Raw genomic sequence first — 13570 nt, 5'->3', positions numbered from 1 at the left:
ATCAAGCCCCACGTTGGGCTGGGTGTGAAGCCTGCTTAGGATTCTCTCCCTCTTCCTCTCCTTCCCAACCCCAAAAAATTAAAAAGAAGAGAACCTCAATAATGAGATTTGGGTTTATTAGATTGCAATGTAATCTTGAATTTCTCTAACCTCAGATAAAACAAAAGAATTTCTAAGAGAGTGTTATAATAATGATGGCCGGTAATTTATAAACACTATTAATTTGAGAATGGCTATAAAGAATCAAGTGTAAAACTTCAATGTTGCAGCTGATTTCAAGCATTCCTTTTAACAGATTTTAAGTACTGAAACTTCCTAGAGGTATGATCACCTCAAATCTCCTCTATAAATAGGAAACTGAAACATGTTCACTTTGAGACATCAAAAAACATTTAAAATAGGCACCACAAAATGGATTTGTGGTTAAAGGTCAAATTTATTAGGAGATTAAGAGATGTATTATACATGGACTATAAATACTGCACAGCTGACTTTATTCACCATCAAGCACAGAGATATAGTCAGTGCCAACCTATTTTGTGGATACTCTTGTTCTTTTGTTCCAAGAAAAATTTGCACCATAAGACTTGGACTTGGGTTTTGGAATCTTCCTCTCTTCAATGTCATAGCTCCACCCTAGAAAACAAAAACAAACCCACAGAAACAGAATTAGAGCGGATACCTCAAGAGCAAAGCAAGCAGAAGCTTTCATAAATTTAATGTTCATTTATCATGAGGAGTACATGCCAGCACATCTGAAATATAAATACTTAGTAATATTTTCCCTTATTTATAATCCTGTGTGACAAGGGGGTCCAAAATAGTGCCTGAAGATGATTTAACTATATCTCAAGAGCGTAACCCATAATGTGACTTCTCCTTGCTCAATATTCCTTATTCAATTACTGATGGTTACATATTCATGTAAAATTTTCTATTTCTCTATGTGGTTTAATATGCGTCTTCTTTAATAACTGCAGTGGGAACACTGAGCAATATAATCTGTCTCACTGTTTTCTAAAGGCTCATGCTAAAAGCAATACAGAAAAGCATACATGGTTATGTGTACATATCTATGTACAGTTACCTATATAAATGACAGAGTCGGAGTAGACCTAAAAGATTATTTGGTTCTGCTCTCTGGGCTTTGACAGGCTACTGATTAAATTCAAAAACTTTTTTCAGCAACGGCTATCTATTTAGAATCCCATGGAAGTACTTGATAACAATGCAAATTCTTTGGCCTGACCAAAGGCTCATTGGGTCTAATTTCTGGTAGGGGCTTGGGAATCTGTACGTTAACTATTGATCCTGAGAGATTTTTATGCACAGAAGCTTGAGAACTACTGGCCTAAACTGTCTGCTTCTGGGAGTCTTTGTATCTTCTCTCCAATGCCCTTCTCAGTGTTTTATAATTTTGAAAACTAGATTTATTCATGCCCATGTCTTCTGCTTTAAGTCCAGTTCCTCAGTTCTTCTAAGGTGGACAATCCTTCAACATCCTCCTTCTTGAAGATATAATTAAGTCATTGTTCTATTCCCTAGTCCAAGCAACCTCTGTAACTTTTACTTTTCTTCGTAAGATTCATTTTCCATCCCTATAATTTATCATTCTATCTGAGGACTTTCTTCAAATAACTCATCTTGAAACATTTGATCCATGGCTGCTGAATCATGCAGTCATGTATAAAATGTCCAAACTATTACATGTCTCATTAAGTAAACTTCTTGATCTTGTGAATTGTTATGAGTTCTAGTGCCTCTTGGTGGGTATAATATTTGCTGCCACAAAAGCTTATATTTCACTAGCCCCTTAGAATGCAATTTTGCCACAAAAGTGAAGCCTGTAAAAATCAAGTCATCAAAGTATACTGCTACTACTGCTTATTTTAGTGTCCAAAAAGAGGAAATAATTCCATTGCTAGAACTCCATCTTCAAAGAAAGTCTATGTGCTATAAGGAAATTGAGAAGCAGGAAAGCAAATGAAACAAATGGTTTAAAAATACAAACGAAACATCAGAATCCAGGAGAGAAAATATTGATTCAATTTACTTGCTTAAACATAACCTTACTTTAACGGAGTAAAGTTTTGAGTACTTTCTAATCCATTAAAACAGGAAAAAAAAAATCAGAAAGTTATGTCTTACTTTAAGAGGACCTGAACCTATAAAATAAGTACATTAACAAGTGGCTATTTGCATTTCAAAAACTTTACTAACAGGCCTAAGAATAGTACCTACTTCATAGGTTGTCATGAGGATTAAACAAGCTTATTCATGTGAATTGCTTAGAAAATACCTGGCACTTAACAATCACTTATTGAGTTCTATGAAAAAGGTACTTTTCTAAAACCTTTATATGAATTAATTATTTCCTTTATGTAACTGAGGAAACTGAGGCACAGAGTGGAGGTTAACTAGCACAAGCTCACTTGGCTAGAAAGGGACAGAATCAGGATTTAAACAAAGAATCTGATTCTGGAGCTTTTGCTTTAACTAATACTGTGTCTCTTGTGGTTTATAGCAAGCACTTGATAAATAAGCTATTCTATCTCAAATTTGATTTGCAACTTTCTGGTAACACATCTTCTATATGAAGTGAAGCATTAAAGTAAATAAAATTTCCATCACATTGAAACCCCTAATTTTGAAATTAAATACAGAAAGGAATTTTGGTAAGCAAATTAATGCTGTGACCTGAACATGATAACTTTAACATTATAAACTTCTCAAGCACTTCCTACATTAACCAGCAAATGATGCTGTTAATTATAAAAAATAATTCAATAAAGCAGGTATAGCAATACTTACTGAGCATTTGCTATTCATTTAATAAATATTATTGATTGCATACTCTGTGTCAAGGACTGTTGAGACACCAGAGGTAAAGCAGTGAATAAATTCCCAAACTTCTTCAAGTTAGCAGAAAAGAAATTGATAAGTAAATGCATGGTATACTAGATGCTAATACAGCAATACCTATGATTAAAAATACATATTTTATGCTAATGAGCACTAAAGAAAAAACATTCTAGAGAGGGTACACAGGGAAACTCTCCCTCCCCTTAAGAAGGTCACATTTGACTGAAGATCTGAAGGAGATCAGAGTTAGCCGTGTGGATGTCTGGGAAAAGAGCCTGAGGCATGTTCTAAGCCCTCTGCTAAGTGCTTTAAATGTATTTTTATAGAATTTTATTTTATTTTATTTATTTATTTTTTTAAAGATTTTATTTATTTATTTGAGACAGAGAGAATGAGAGAGATAGAGAGCACATGAGAGGGGGGAGGGTCAGAGGGAGAAGCAGGCTCCCCGCCGAGCAGGGAGCCCGATGCGGGACTCGATCCAGGGACTCCAGGATCATGACCTGAGCCGAAGGCAGTCACTCAACCAACTGAGCCACCCAGGCGCCCCTTTTTATAGAATTTTAAAACTGAGATCATAGGTTGCTTGGCTTATGAAGTAGGCATTTTATATGCCCCAATTTTATATTTAATTATTTAGGAAAAATAAAGCACAGAGAAGGTAAATAAGCAGCCTAAAGCCACATGGCTAAGTGGCAAAGTCAGGGTTTAACCAAGGCTGACTTTAAAGCTATGTACCTAACCACCCCAAAAATAAAACTGCATTTCTTTAAAAGCATCTTGTAATTTCAATTTTTATCTATTTCACCCATTTCCTTTCAATCTTTGTGATTTTGTAATCCCCCCCTCTTAATTTTTATAAATGTGTTGAAAATAACTGTTTCAAGAATGCCTGGAAAGTTAAGTCTATGTCTGCCATATGTCCATCCACCCCCACCCCGGTTGTGGAGAAAGGAAAAGGTTTCTAGTGTAGATTCTATGTCTGGTTATAATGATTGTTGGTAAGTTATCCAAGGCCTCCATGATCTCTTCTTGCCAAGTGATGGGTGAGAGAACCTATGCTCCCTCACCCCTGCTTCCCAACACACTCTCCAGCCCAATAAAACATTGTAAGAGGAACTGAAGAAATGATAAAGTACTTGGACATATTTAGGAATTGGTATTATACATGAACATATACCTGATAATCACTCTCATTTACATGGTTAATCTGTCTTTCAATCACCAGGGAGAAGAAAATTTTTTTACTGTGTCAGAATGCAGACATAGCTCTATTATATGTTTTGCTCATGTAGTCTCAAAATGCTGTCAGGGTCACTGTAATGTGAGAAGACTGGGATTTTGTACACATAAAAGAACAACTGGTTTGGGTTTTCTCCTGGTAACAAAGGAGTGACCTGGCTCTTGGGAATTGTGAGCCAGATTATAGTTGCTGTTGATGGTGGTAACAACAATAAATAGAATTATCATAGGGACTGGAATGTGGACGGGCAAAGCATCTTGGGAAAACAAAAACATACATGGAAGAAACTAGCATTTGCTAACAGTATCCAGCTCTACATTATTGCTCTACCACAGCCACCAATGATTATTAGGATGTATGGGGGGGGGGGGGGGGGGGAATCTCTTTTCCTCACATTTTTCTGTGGGAAACAACTTTGCTCCCAAACCTGCACAAGCAACTTATAACTTCTCTGATTAAGTAAAAGGAAAGAGGGGTATGAGGTATAATCTCATTAGAATGAGAACTCACAAGAGACTGAAACTCAACTCAGGGTCTACATAAATCTCCTTTTGGATTTTCTATCCATCACTGAGAAAACTTTTCTAGGTAGGACTGATGCTGGGATGAAAATTTGCTCTTTTGGGGGGAACTCTTAAGAATCTGACCACATTTCTAAGCATCCTTCTCCAAAGTGTTTACCTTACAATGTGTGGATAAACGATTTTATTGGTCCTAGTATACTTCATACCACAATCTTTCCCAAGTTATTTTTTGTAATATTGTGGCAATATAAAGGCTACTGGAGCAAGCAGTGAGCTTTAGCTAAAAAGACAAAATAAACCATAAAAATAACAACAATTGAAAGGACATTAAACATTTGTACTTAATGGATAAGTTACATGAACTGTGCTTATCTTTTCTACTTCCTATGTGAAAGTTGTTCTTAAAAAGAAAGAACATAATGTAACTTGCAAGAAATAGAATGTAAAAATTTAAGAATGGAATTTTGTGAAATGTTAAGTTGCTGTAAGAATTTTCAACACTAAGCTTTTTTAAAAACTCAAGTTTCTGAATGAGATCATGGAAGTGAAAACACTTGCATTCTCTGAAGAACGCTTATACAAAATCAAGGTGTAGTCTATGACAGTGGTCCCAATATGTTGTTCTATTAGGACACTGAAAACCAGCCTTCACTCTTCCCAGCTGTGCAACAGAAGAAGATCAAAGCAACTGAGTCCAAAGCAGCTGCCCCAGGAATGGGGTAAGCTCCTAGGGCTGCCGTCACATCCCACTGAGGAGAGCAGCCATATGGCACGGATTAACCACAAATCCAACCACCAGCACCTAAATGATGAGAAGCTGACTCCCTTTGCTGTTTCACACACTGGAATGCTTTCACAAAGATATTTTGATCTTTAAGCCCTAGTATCAGAGAAGTACCTCTGGCAAATACTGTAGTAAACTTAAAATGTGACCTGTAATAGCTCATGCTCAATTTCTTTTTTGGAAAGATGCCCATTTATTTTGTTGATCTCCAGACTGTGGTTGAGATATTCTACTTCCTATGATATGAATGTTTGGTATAATCTTTCAAATGCGCCCAAAAAAGCCCAAAACCCAAAATTAAAGACCAAAATACATCCACAAAAGGTCTCTGAACAAAACCAGATCATGACAATTAACTTGTGAATTCTATGTATGAGACAGAAAATTAATTCCATTCATTTTTATTTACAGAACCATTTTATTTATGGTTCAGTAAGGCAAAATACAGAGAAATGTTCATCAGTGCTTTTATTGCTTGTGAAATGTTACCTCTAGTAACCTTGGTCCAAGTCCTATAAAATGTCTTTCTCCTGTAATAATCTAATCTCAAACCCTGACATTAGTTCAGAAGTGAATAGTTTAATGGTTTTTCCTACTGTCCATCTGTGTACAAATCGAGAAGCACTGCATAATTTGGCACAAAATGACATAACTCGCAGTTGCTGCTAACAGAGGTATGGGATCAGAATAGAAAAGGCTTTGGGAAGCCACAGCAAGGTATGTGGATACTTGGAAGGTTTCAAGGGTTTTCACCAGGCTGTGCACCCATATTATGCCTGGGTAAAAGCAAAGCATAAACTTTTAAAATATAATTTAAAGGGGGTTGGGGGCTGTGATAGTCTTTGAGGAATTTCATTTTAGAAGTCCCTCTACTTTGAAATTCCCAAGCACCTAGTATTTGGCAGGGGGAGGAGGTTCAGATTAATTTGAAAGTATCTTAGATCTTCTTTTAGAAAATATTATGGAGAAATAACAGGTTGAGATACATTGGCAAAGCAATTCTTTCCACGAAAATTACATAAAATTATTTAAACAAGCAAATAAGGTGAAAATGTGAGGCACCTGAAAGATTAGTAACACCCCACACCTGCCACAGCTGCAACACCTCAAAAAAAAAAATCCCACCTTTGATGTGATAGTCAATGGGCCCCTTAAATTTTATCTTTTCAAATAATATAGTTGCTATACAGTATTATTTTGATTTCCAAGGCAGTAATTGGAACCACATTATTCAGAATTTGCCACAAAATAAACTGGTTTGTGTTCCAAAAGTACATGTGAAAATCAGTCATTAGAAATTGAGAACACATTTTTTTCTAGAGAAAGAGACTATACAACAGTGGTAAAGGTCCAAAAATCACTCTCAAGAGATTTTGATGTAATTGGTTTGGGTGTGGTCTGTGCATAGGGATTTCCAAATCCCATTTAACCCATAATACACTAGGAACCTGACTAAGCCACCATGTATAACATTATCTCTATGAGAAAAATTATTTCAGACCTCCAACGGGGAATCTAAATCTCTCTCCCCACCCAGCATGTCTGTCTGTCTCTCAGGAGTCTCAGCAGTTCAGGAGTCAGGCTGAACATTTCCCTGGCCACAAAGACAGCCAGTACCTTGGACTGGGGATTGAGAAGAAAGAATGATGAAGAAAAAAATCGGGGCTTCAACAGAAAATTATGGTGTCTACGGCATACCAGATCTCAGCCCTGACTATGGTCTTTGAGTTATTTTGAAACCCTGTAAGATGTAGGTGTGGATTCTGTATTTGTGAATTTGCCTGTTCACTAAAATTTACCTGTAACCCCCAAATCAATATTCACAATGCTTCCATGGTCATTAGTGACATGCACAGAGCAATGGAAATTTGAGTCACTCAACGTACATGTTCCCAGCTGAGGTCAAGCAAGGTAATGCTCTGTGCTTTCTTGTTTCAGATCGCATACTGTAAACAAGTGTCCTTTTCGTGGTCCATTTACAGGGGCATTTTTGTGCTTCCTGTTGATGATTTTGATGTTTAAAATGGCCCCACAAGTGTAGTGCTCTAGCACTTTCTAGTGTTCCTAAGGACAAGAAGGCTCTGATGTACCAATATATGTTAGATAAGCTTCATTCAGGCATAAGTTACAGTGCTGCTGGCTATGAGTTCAATGTTCATGAATCAACAATAAACATTAAATAAGGTGTTTTTAAACGTTTGAACAGAATCACATTTAAAAAAGGTTATGTATGTATTGATTGGTTGACAAAATTTTGCGATCAGAGTCTCAAAAGAATCTAACTTTGTATTTTTCTTAGGAGCAGTATTTCAGTACTCATTAGTGTTTTTTGTGACTTTAGAGATCATAACTACCATGAGTGACAAGAACCAACTCTAACAGATATATAAATTCTGTCCTGCCTGGTGACTCTTCCCCACCCCCTTTGGAAAAACCAGTTTGGTCTCCACTTGTAATTCATCTCAACATTCCTTTACTCCATATAAGTTTGTGCCTTACTGATTTTTCCTTTGAACTGGTTATAACATCCACCTAGTTCCCTCATTTCATGAGTAAACTAAATTCTTAAAAATGTATTTATCTATGTATTAGAGTCATGATTTTATCTTTTTAAGGAAATATTCTTTTCACAATTTTGGAAGTCCCACTGAGACACCTAATAGATCCACCAGCCAAAGCCTGGCAAACTTCTTCACCAGAAGTGGTATACCTTATTTTAAGCTCAGGTATGTATTTTCTTGGCCCCAAGAGGCAAATATAAGAGAATTTTGCTGATTCAATGTTTTCTATTTTTAACTTTGCTCTCTGCTAAGTTTGGGAATTGGTTTTAGAGAGCTATTCTCTAAATAGGATGAAAAAAAAAAAAAACAGAAAATCTGGTCTATTGGTCTTTGCAGTCTATTTGAGCTCAAACAAATGAATTTGTACTCACTGAGAAGAGAACAGCTCTTTAGTATGGACATAATTCTGTGTTAACTGTTAACCCATGACTGAAATTTTAGAACTGAAGTTATAAACTGTGTGACTACTGGTCTTGTCTACATGTCTGTTAATTCAGAAGGGTCTTTACTTCTCATTATATATGTATGGGTAATGTTCTTCTACCTCTACATGTCATTAATGAATTAAGATTGTAAAATCTCTTAGGCTCTATTTTGATTAGCTTATAGGAAAAAATAAGTGCTTGTATAAGAATTCCTACAGTTCTTAGAAATCAAGGAAATTCAACTTCTAAATAGTCTTAATGTGCCAGATTTAAAAAAGGTATTCTTGGGGTGCCTGGGTGGCTCAGTCAGTTAGGCATCAGACTCTTGATTTCGGCTCAGGTCATGATATCAGGGTTGTGAGACTGAGCCCCAGTGGGCTCTAGGCCCAGCGGGGAGTCTGCTTGAGATACTCTCCCTCTCCTTCTGCCCGCCCCCACCCCAACCCTGCTGGGACTCTCACTCTTTCAAAAAAAAAAAAAAAAAAAAAATTCTTAAAGACCTAAGGAACATTTAAGAATTCAAGTACAAATAACATAGGTGAATCTTGGGGCACCTGGCTTGCTTAGAAGAGCATGCAACTTTTGATCTCAGGGTGGTGAGTTCGAGCCCCACATGGGGTATATAGATTACTTAAATGAATAAATAAATACTTCAAAAAAAAAAAATATATATATATATAATATTATAGGCAATCTATGGGGTGCCTGGGTGGCTCAGTCAGTTGAGCATCCAATTCTCGGTTTCGCCTCAGGTCGTAATCTCAGGGTTGTGGGATTGAGCCCTGCATCAGGATCTGAGCTCAGCACTGCCCCCTCTGCTCCTCCACCCCCCCCCCCACTGGCATGTGCACATGCACATGCACACGCACACATTCTCTCAAATACATAAATCTTTAAAAAATATATATATAGGTGATCTTTGGCAAACAAATTTAATAATTTTTATTTAATAAAAGCTGTATTTTCTTTAGTTTATTAGTGTTAAATATGCCAAGCACAGATCTTTATTCTATTTCAATATGTTGTTTCTAAACTTATATAAGTTTACTGATCAAATAGGCTAGCATTACTTCTGTTTAATGTTTATAATCCTAAAAACTATAAATTTGTGTTTATCCAAAATGATTCTTCATTCTGGTAATTTTAACAGTAACTAAGTTTTGTAGTATGTCACTTTGGAAATTAATTTCCAAGATCTTAGGTTAACTTAAAACCTCAGATGATGGGGGTGCCAGGGTGGCTCAGTCGTTAAGCCTCTGCCTTCAGCTCAGGTCATGATCCTAGGGTCCTGGGATCAAGCCCCACGTCGGGCTCCCTGCTCAGTGGGAAGCCTGCTTCTGCCTCTCCCTCTGCCTCTCCCCCCAGCCTCTCCCACTACGTGTGCTCTCTCTCTGTATCTCAAATGAATAAATAAAAATCTTAAAAAAAAAAAAAAAGCTTAGATGATGTTAATGGGTATTTATTAGATATTTAGATCATTTCTAAGAATACTGAACTACTGATTACTAAGCAAAAATTTAAGTTTATATATTTTTGCTTCGTGTTTTTATATGGTACAGAGAGGCTGTATCTTTGGGTTTGTTAATGGACACATTCTTTTTTGCCACTTGGAGAAGTCCGACTATAAAGAGTCTTGCATGTGGTTGTAGAAAGTTGTTAGGTGAATTTGTAAGTTTTGCTAGTTTACTTAAATATCAGTGTGTAACAGTTTTCAATGATCTAGCTCTCAGTTTTCTCTATGAAATCAGAGTTAACTTTGGTTAAAAGACATAATTAATATATATGAGATTCTCCTAGGAGCAATAGTGGCAAAGAGGTATAACTTCGTATGGAAGGTAATGAGATGTGTTTCTGTTTACCAACGGAAAAAGGGAATACTTAGTATAGAGGCCTCTTTTAGGCAACCAACTTGAACAACAGAAACCTGATCAAGGTAAAGGGGCCCAGAGTGACCACCAAGCTGCATGCAAACAGGCTCACTAAGCGACCTACCGGGAAATAGCCACAGGCCCTAACTGACCAATTATAACCAGGCACAGTTCCAAAGATTACCAAAAAAGGGAAAATTCCATACTCCCTCACTCTGCCAATAACTGGTCCCTCACTAGCCCCTTGTCCCAGTTTTTCCTTTGCTATCTTGCCCACCGTTTGTTCTGCTTTGGGTGAATTCTTACACCTCCCGCACTGCAGCGGCCACCCTATCAGGTCGGGTCACTCCACAGTTAGGTCCTAAAGTAAATGTCCAAAATGAGAAAGAGAATGGTGAAAGACAAAACCTGAATGGATACTGAAAGTTATATAAGCTTTGCAAAAACAAAGCTTTATTTGCCTTACAGTTATGTCCAAAAAATCTGAAAAGCTCTGAAATGTATTAAAATCTTACAAAGTTTGCTCAGTTTAGGTGGGCTTATTTCATTAGTTCACTATTTACTGCCTCTACTTACAACATGAAGGGTTATTCTTTTTGTCTAATCTGCCTAGATTTCAAAGTTTCTGCGGCTTGCCAGAATAACCTTATATGCTGACTTTAAGTCCTTAATGACTTCCCTAAGAGCTCAGGATCTTTACAGTCATGTTACCTTTTACGTTTGTAAGTTTTATCATCCCTTTGAAATGAACAGTCAAGTACTGTTTGTCTAGTACCTACGATCCTATTCCTATCCTAAGTGTGCAAATCTACTGACATTTTTAAATTTTTGCCTCCCCAAAATAGCAGCCTAAATGTAAACTAAAAGATTCAGATTATCTTTGTACCTAAAACTATTTTCAAGATTTCCCCAGAAGGCCTCTGGGACTATCAAAAGGATGTATTCTTTTAACCTCATGAAAAGAGAGATACTGAAAATAATTAGGTTTACTTGACACGATACTATTGATGAGTGGTACTATAAGAGCTATCAAGTCAGAAGAGATGCTTAGCTCTCCTGAGGTTAAATCTATATGGGTAAAATGTTACTAATATAGTTATGCTATGTGCTAAGTATACATTCTCAGTGCCCTCACTGTCCATGTTTTATTTATCAGAGCCCCAGTACTGCTTTGTCCGATATTAGTGTAGGTTATCAAACACAATTTCAGTTATCTTTAAAAACACAACTTGGCTGCATCTTCTGTACTTTGGATCTCGTATCTTCTAGGCCAGTATATGTAAACTGGGAATACATATCACTAATCAATGGAGTTTTATTAATATACAAATGTTTAGGACCTTCCCCAGACTTACTGAATCTCTTTACTTGATTTTCTTAACATATTTCTGGTATATTCTTACTATATGTTTGGCACATTCAGGGTATATTACATCTCAGGATTATTATTATTTCTCTGTAAATATGTTCATCCATTTTTATAAGTTAGATGCACATTCACTGTCTTCTTTGAAACCAGGCTTTAATATTACAGATATTTTGTATATAATGTTTTTGGTATGACTTTAAGTTGCATTATTCTTGTTATGACTGTTTATATTTCATTTCTGAAATTTACCAATAATGTTAATTACAGCCATCTTAAATCTTTTATCATTTAGGGATAGATTTGTTTGTTTTACTCTGATGTTACCCTGAAAGCTCCTGAAATCAGTTCAGGCCAGAGTGCTTTGTCTTCAATAAAGACAGCCTGAGAGCTCTGTGGAGGAGGACTGTTAGGTATTCTTGGGTATAGGCTTATGATGGCATAATAATTCTAAGACCACACTAGTGGACTGAGTCAGGACTTCCAGAACTCTAGTTGAGCGGCAGATAAATTTATGATCCAGTGAAACAAGAATTATATAGGACTGAATGCACTAATGAGGGCTGAATGTAGTTTCTGTTTGGAGTATTTCTGATATTGTTTCAATGTTCTATTTTCTGGGCATTTAAGGAAGTCCTTTCCCTTTTCTCCTAAGGTATCTACAATTTAATAGACAGTGTTTTGTAAACTAAAATTTGTTATCATTTGTAAATGATTAGTCTCCCTGCATGACCCCTACAGAATTAGGGAACCCTTGCTGAATATTCTTATATTCATGGCAATATAGTTATTTGTACATGTTCAGTATGTCCTCCTTTTTATTAGAAAATAAGTGTTAACAATGGTTATGCAACGAGGGCCATACCTAGATTGACATATTTGACAATGATACTCATTGATATGACCAGACACTTTTAAGGAACTAAAGTTTACAAAATCTTTCCAGGAAAGTGGCATGGCTCCAGGCTAACAAATTACAAAGTTCCCCAAGATGGTAAGGAACCTTTCTTTGAGGATCTTAGGATATTTTAGGGACCTTAAGAAGGGAGGAAAAATTTGCCCAAATTAATAGGTATCACAGAAGAAATCTGATGGAAAGTTATTTGTTGTGAAAAGTCTTGAGATTCCTTATGAAAAATTTCAGCAAAGCAAACTTAAAGAAAGCTTATGTGGTAAAGAGCAGAACTTCCACTCCCAAAAAACACGTTTTAGGCATAAGGATTTTGAGCTGGTTAAGTTTCAAAAAGCAGTAAACACAGAGAAATCTCCAAAAATGAAGAAAGTGCCCTTTTATGAGGGAAATTAACATTTATAAGAGAAATCTCCATTTGTAAAGGTGTCTCCCACTCAGTACTAGGAAGAGGAGGATGACTAAAACTCTGGAAATTCAACCAATGGAAAAGCCTTGGAATTAAGTCTGCATAACAAATTATACCCTTGTTTATGGTGCTTTGCCTAATAACCTCCCAAGGCTGTCCCGAGCGCCCGCTCCCCAAATCTTTTGTCTTTATCTGGAGATGGTATTTAAGGTGGTGGCAAGGGCCATTTTGGAGTTATCAGTTTTCCCGGGTATATAGGAGGTATACATGTTATTAAACTTCTGTTGGTTTTTCTTGGTTACATCTTTTAATTATAGGGGGTCTCAGTCAAGACCTATAAAGTTAAAGGGAAAATTATTTATCCTCTCCTACAGTTGCAGATTATTCATTCTTGCTATACCTAAATAAATACTCAGGCCAAATACTAGCCCAATATTTTGTGATCATAAATAATCTTTGAGATTTTTTTTTTAATCACAAAAGGAGAAGAGTAGAAACAAATTCTGTTTCAGTAGAAAACTGCATTATCTATAGTATGCCCTTTCCCTTCCAGGTTATCAGATTTCAGCGTAATTCCTTGTCTTTCAGCTATTTTATCTCTTTTTAAGTTGTATGACT

At 36.4% G+C, this 13570-nt stretch overlaps 1 protein-coding gene across 1 annotated transcript in view; it reads right to left on the bottom strand.

Moving 5' to 3' along the window:
• Nucleotides 1–416: 416 nt before the first annotated feature.
• LOC118006809 (NADH dehydrogenase [ubiquinone] iron-sulfur protein 4, mitochondrial) overlaps nt 417–13570 on the bottom strand; it is a 117362-nt gene continuing 104208 nt past the window's right edge. Inside the window, exon 5 of the mRNA XM_034999610.1 lies at nt 417–636. Coding sequence (XP_034855501.1) covers nt 533–636 — 104 coding nt within the window. The 3' untranslated portion in view covers nt 417–532. The remainder of the gene's footprint in view (nt 637–13570) is intronic.

This window comes from Mirounga leonina, unplaced genomic scaffold (assembly GCF_011800145.1).
Source record: "Mirounga leonina isolate KUSES-001 unplaced genomic scaffold, KU_Mleo_1.0 Mir_99, whole genome shotgun sequence".
Classification (NCBI taxonomy): Eukaryota; Metazoa; Chordata; class Mammalia; order Carnivora; family Phocidae; genus Mirounga; species Mirounga leonina.
The sequence above is the reverse complement of the archived record's forward strand: the minus strand, read 5'-3'. Positions and strand labels throughout refer to the sequence as shown.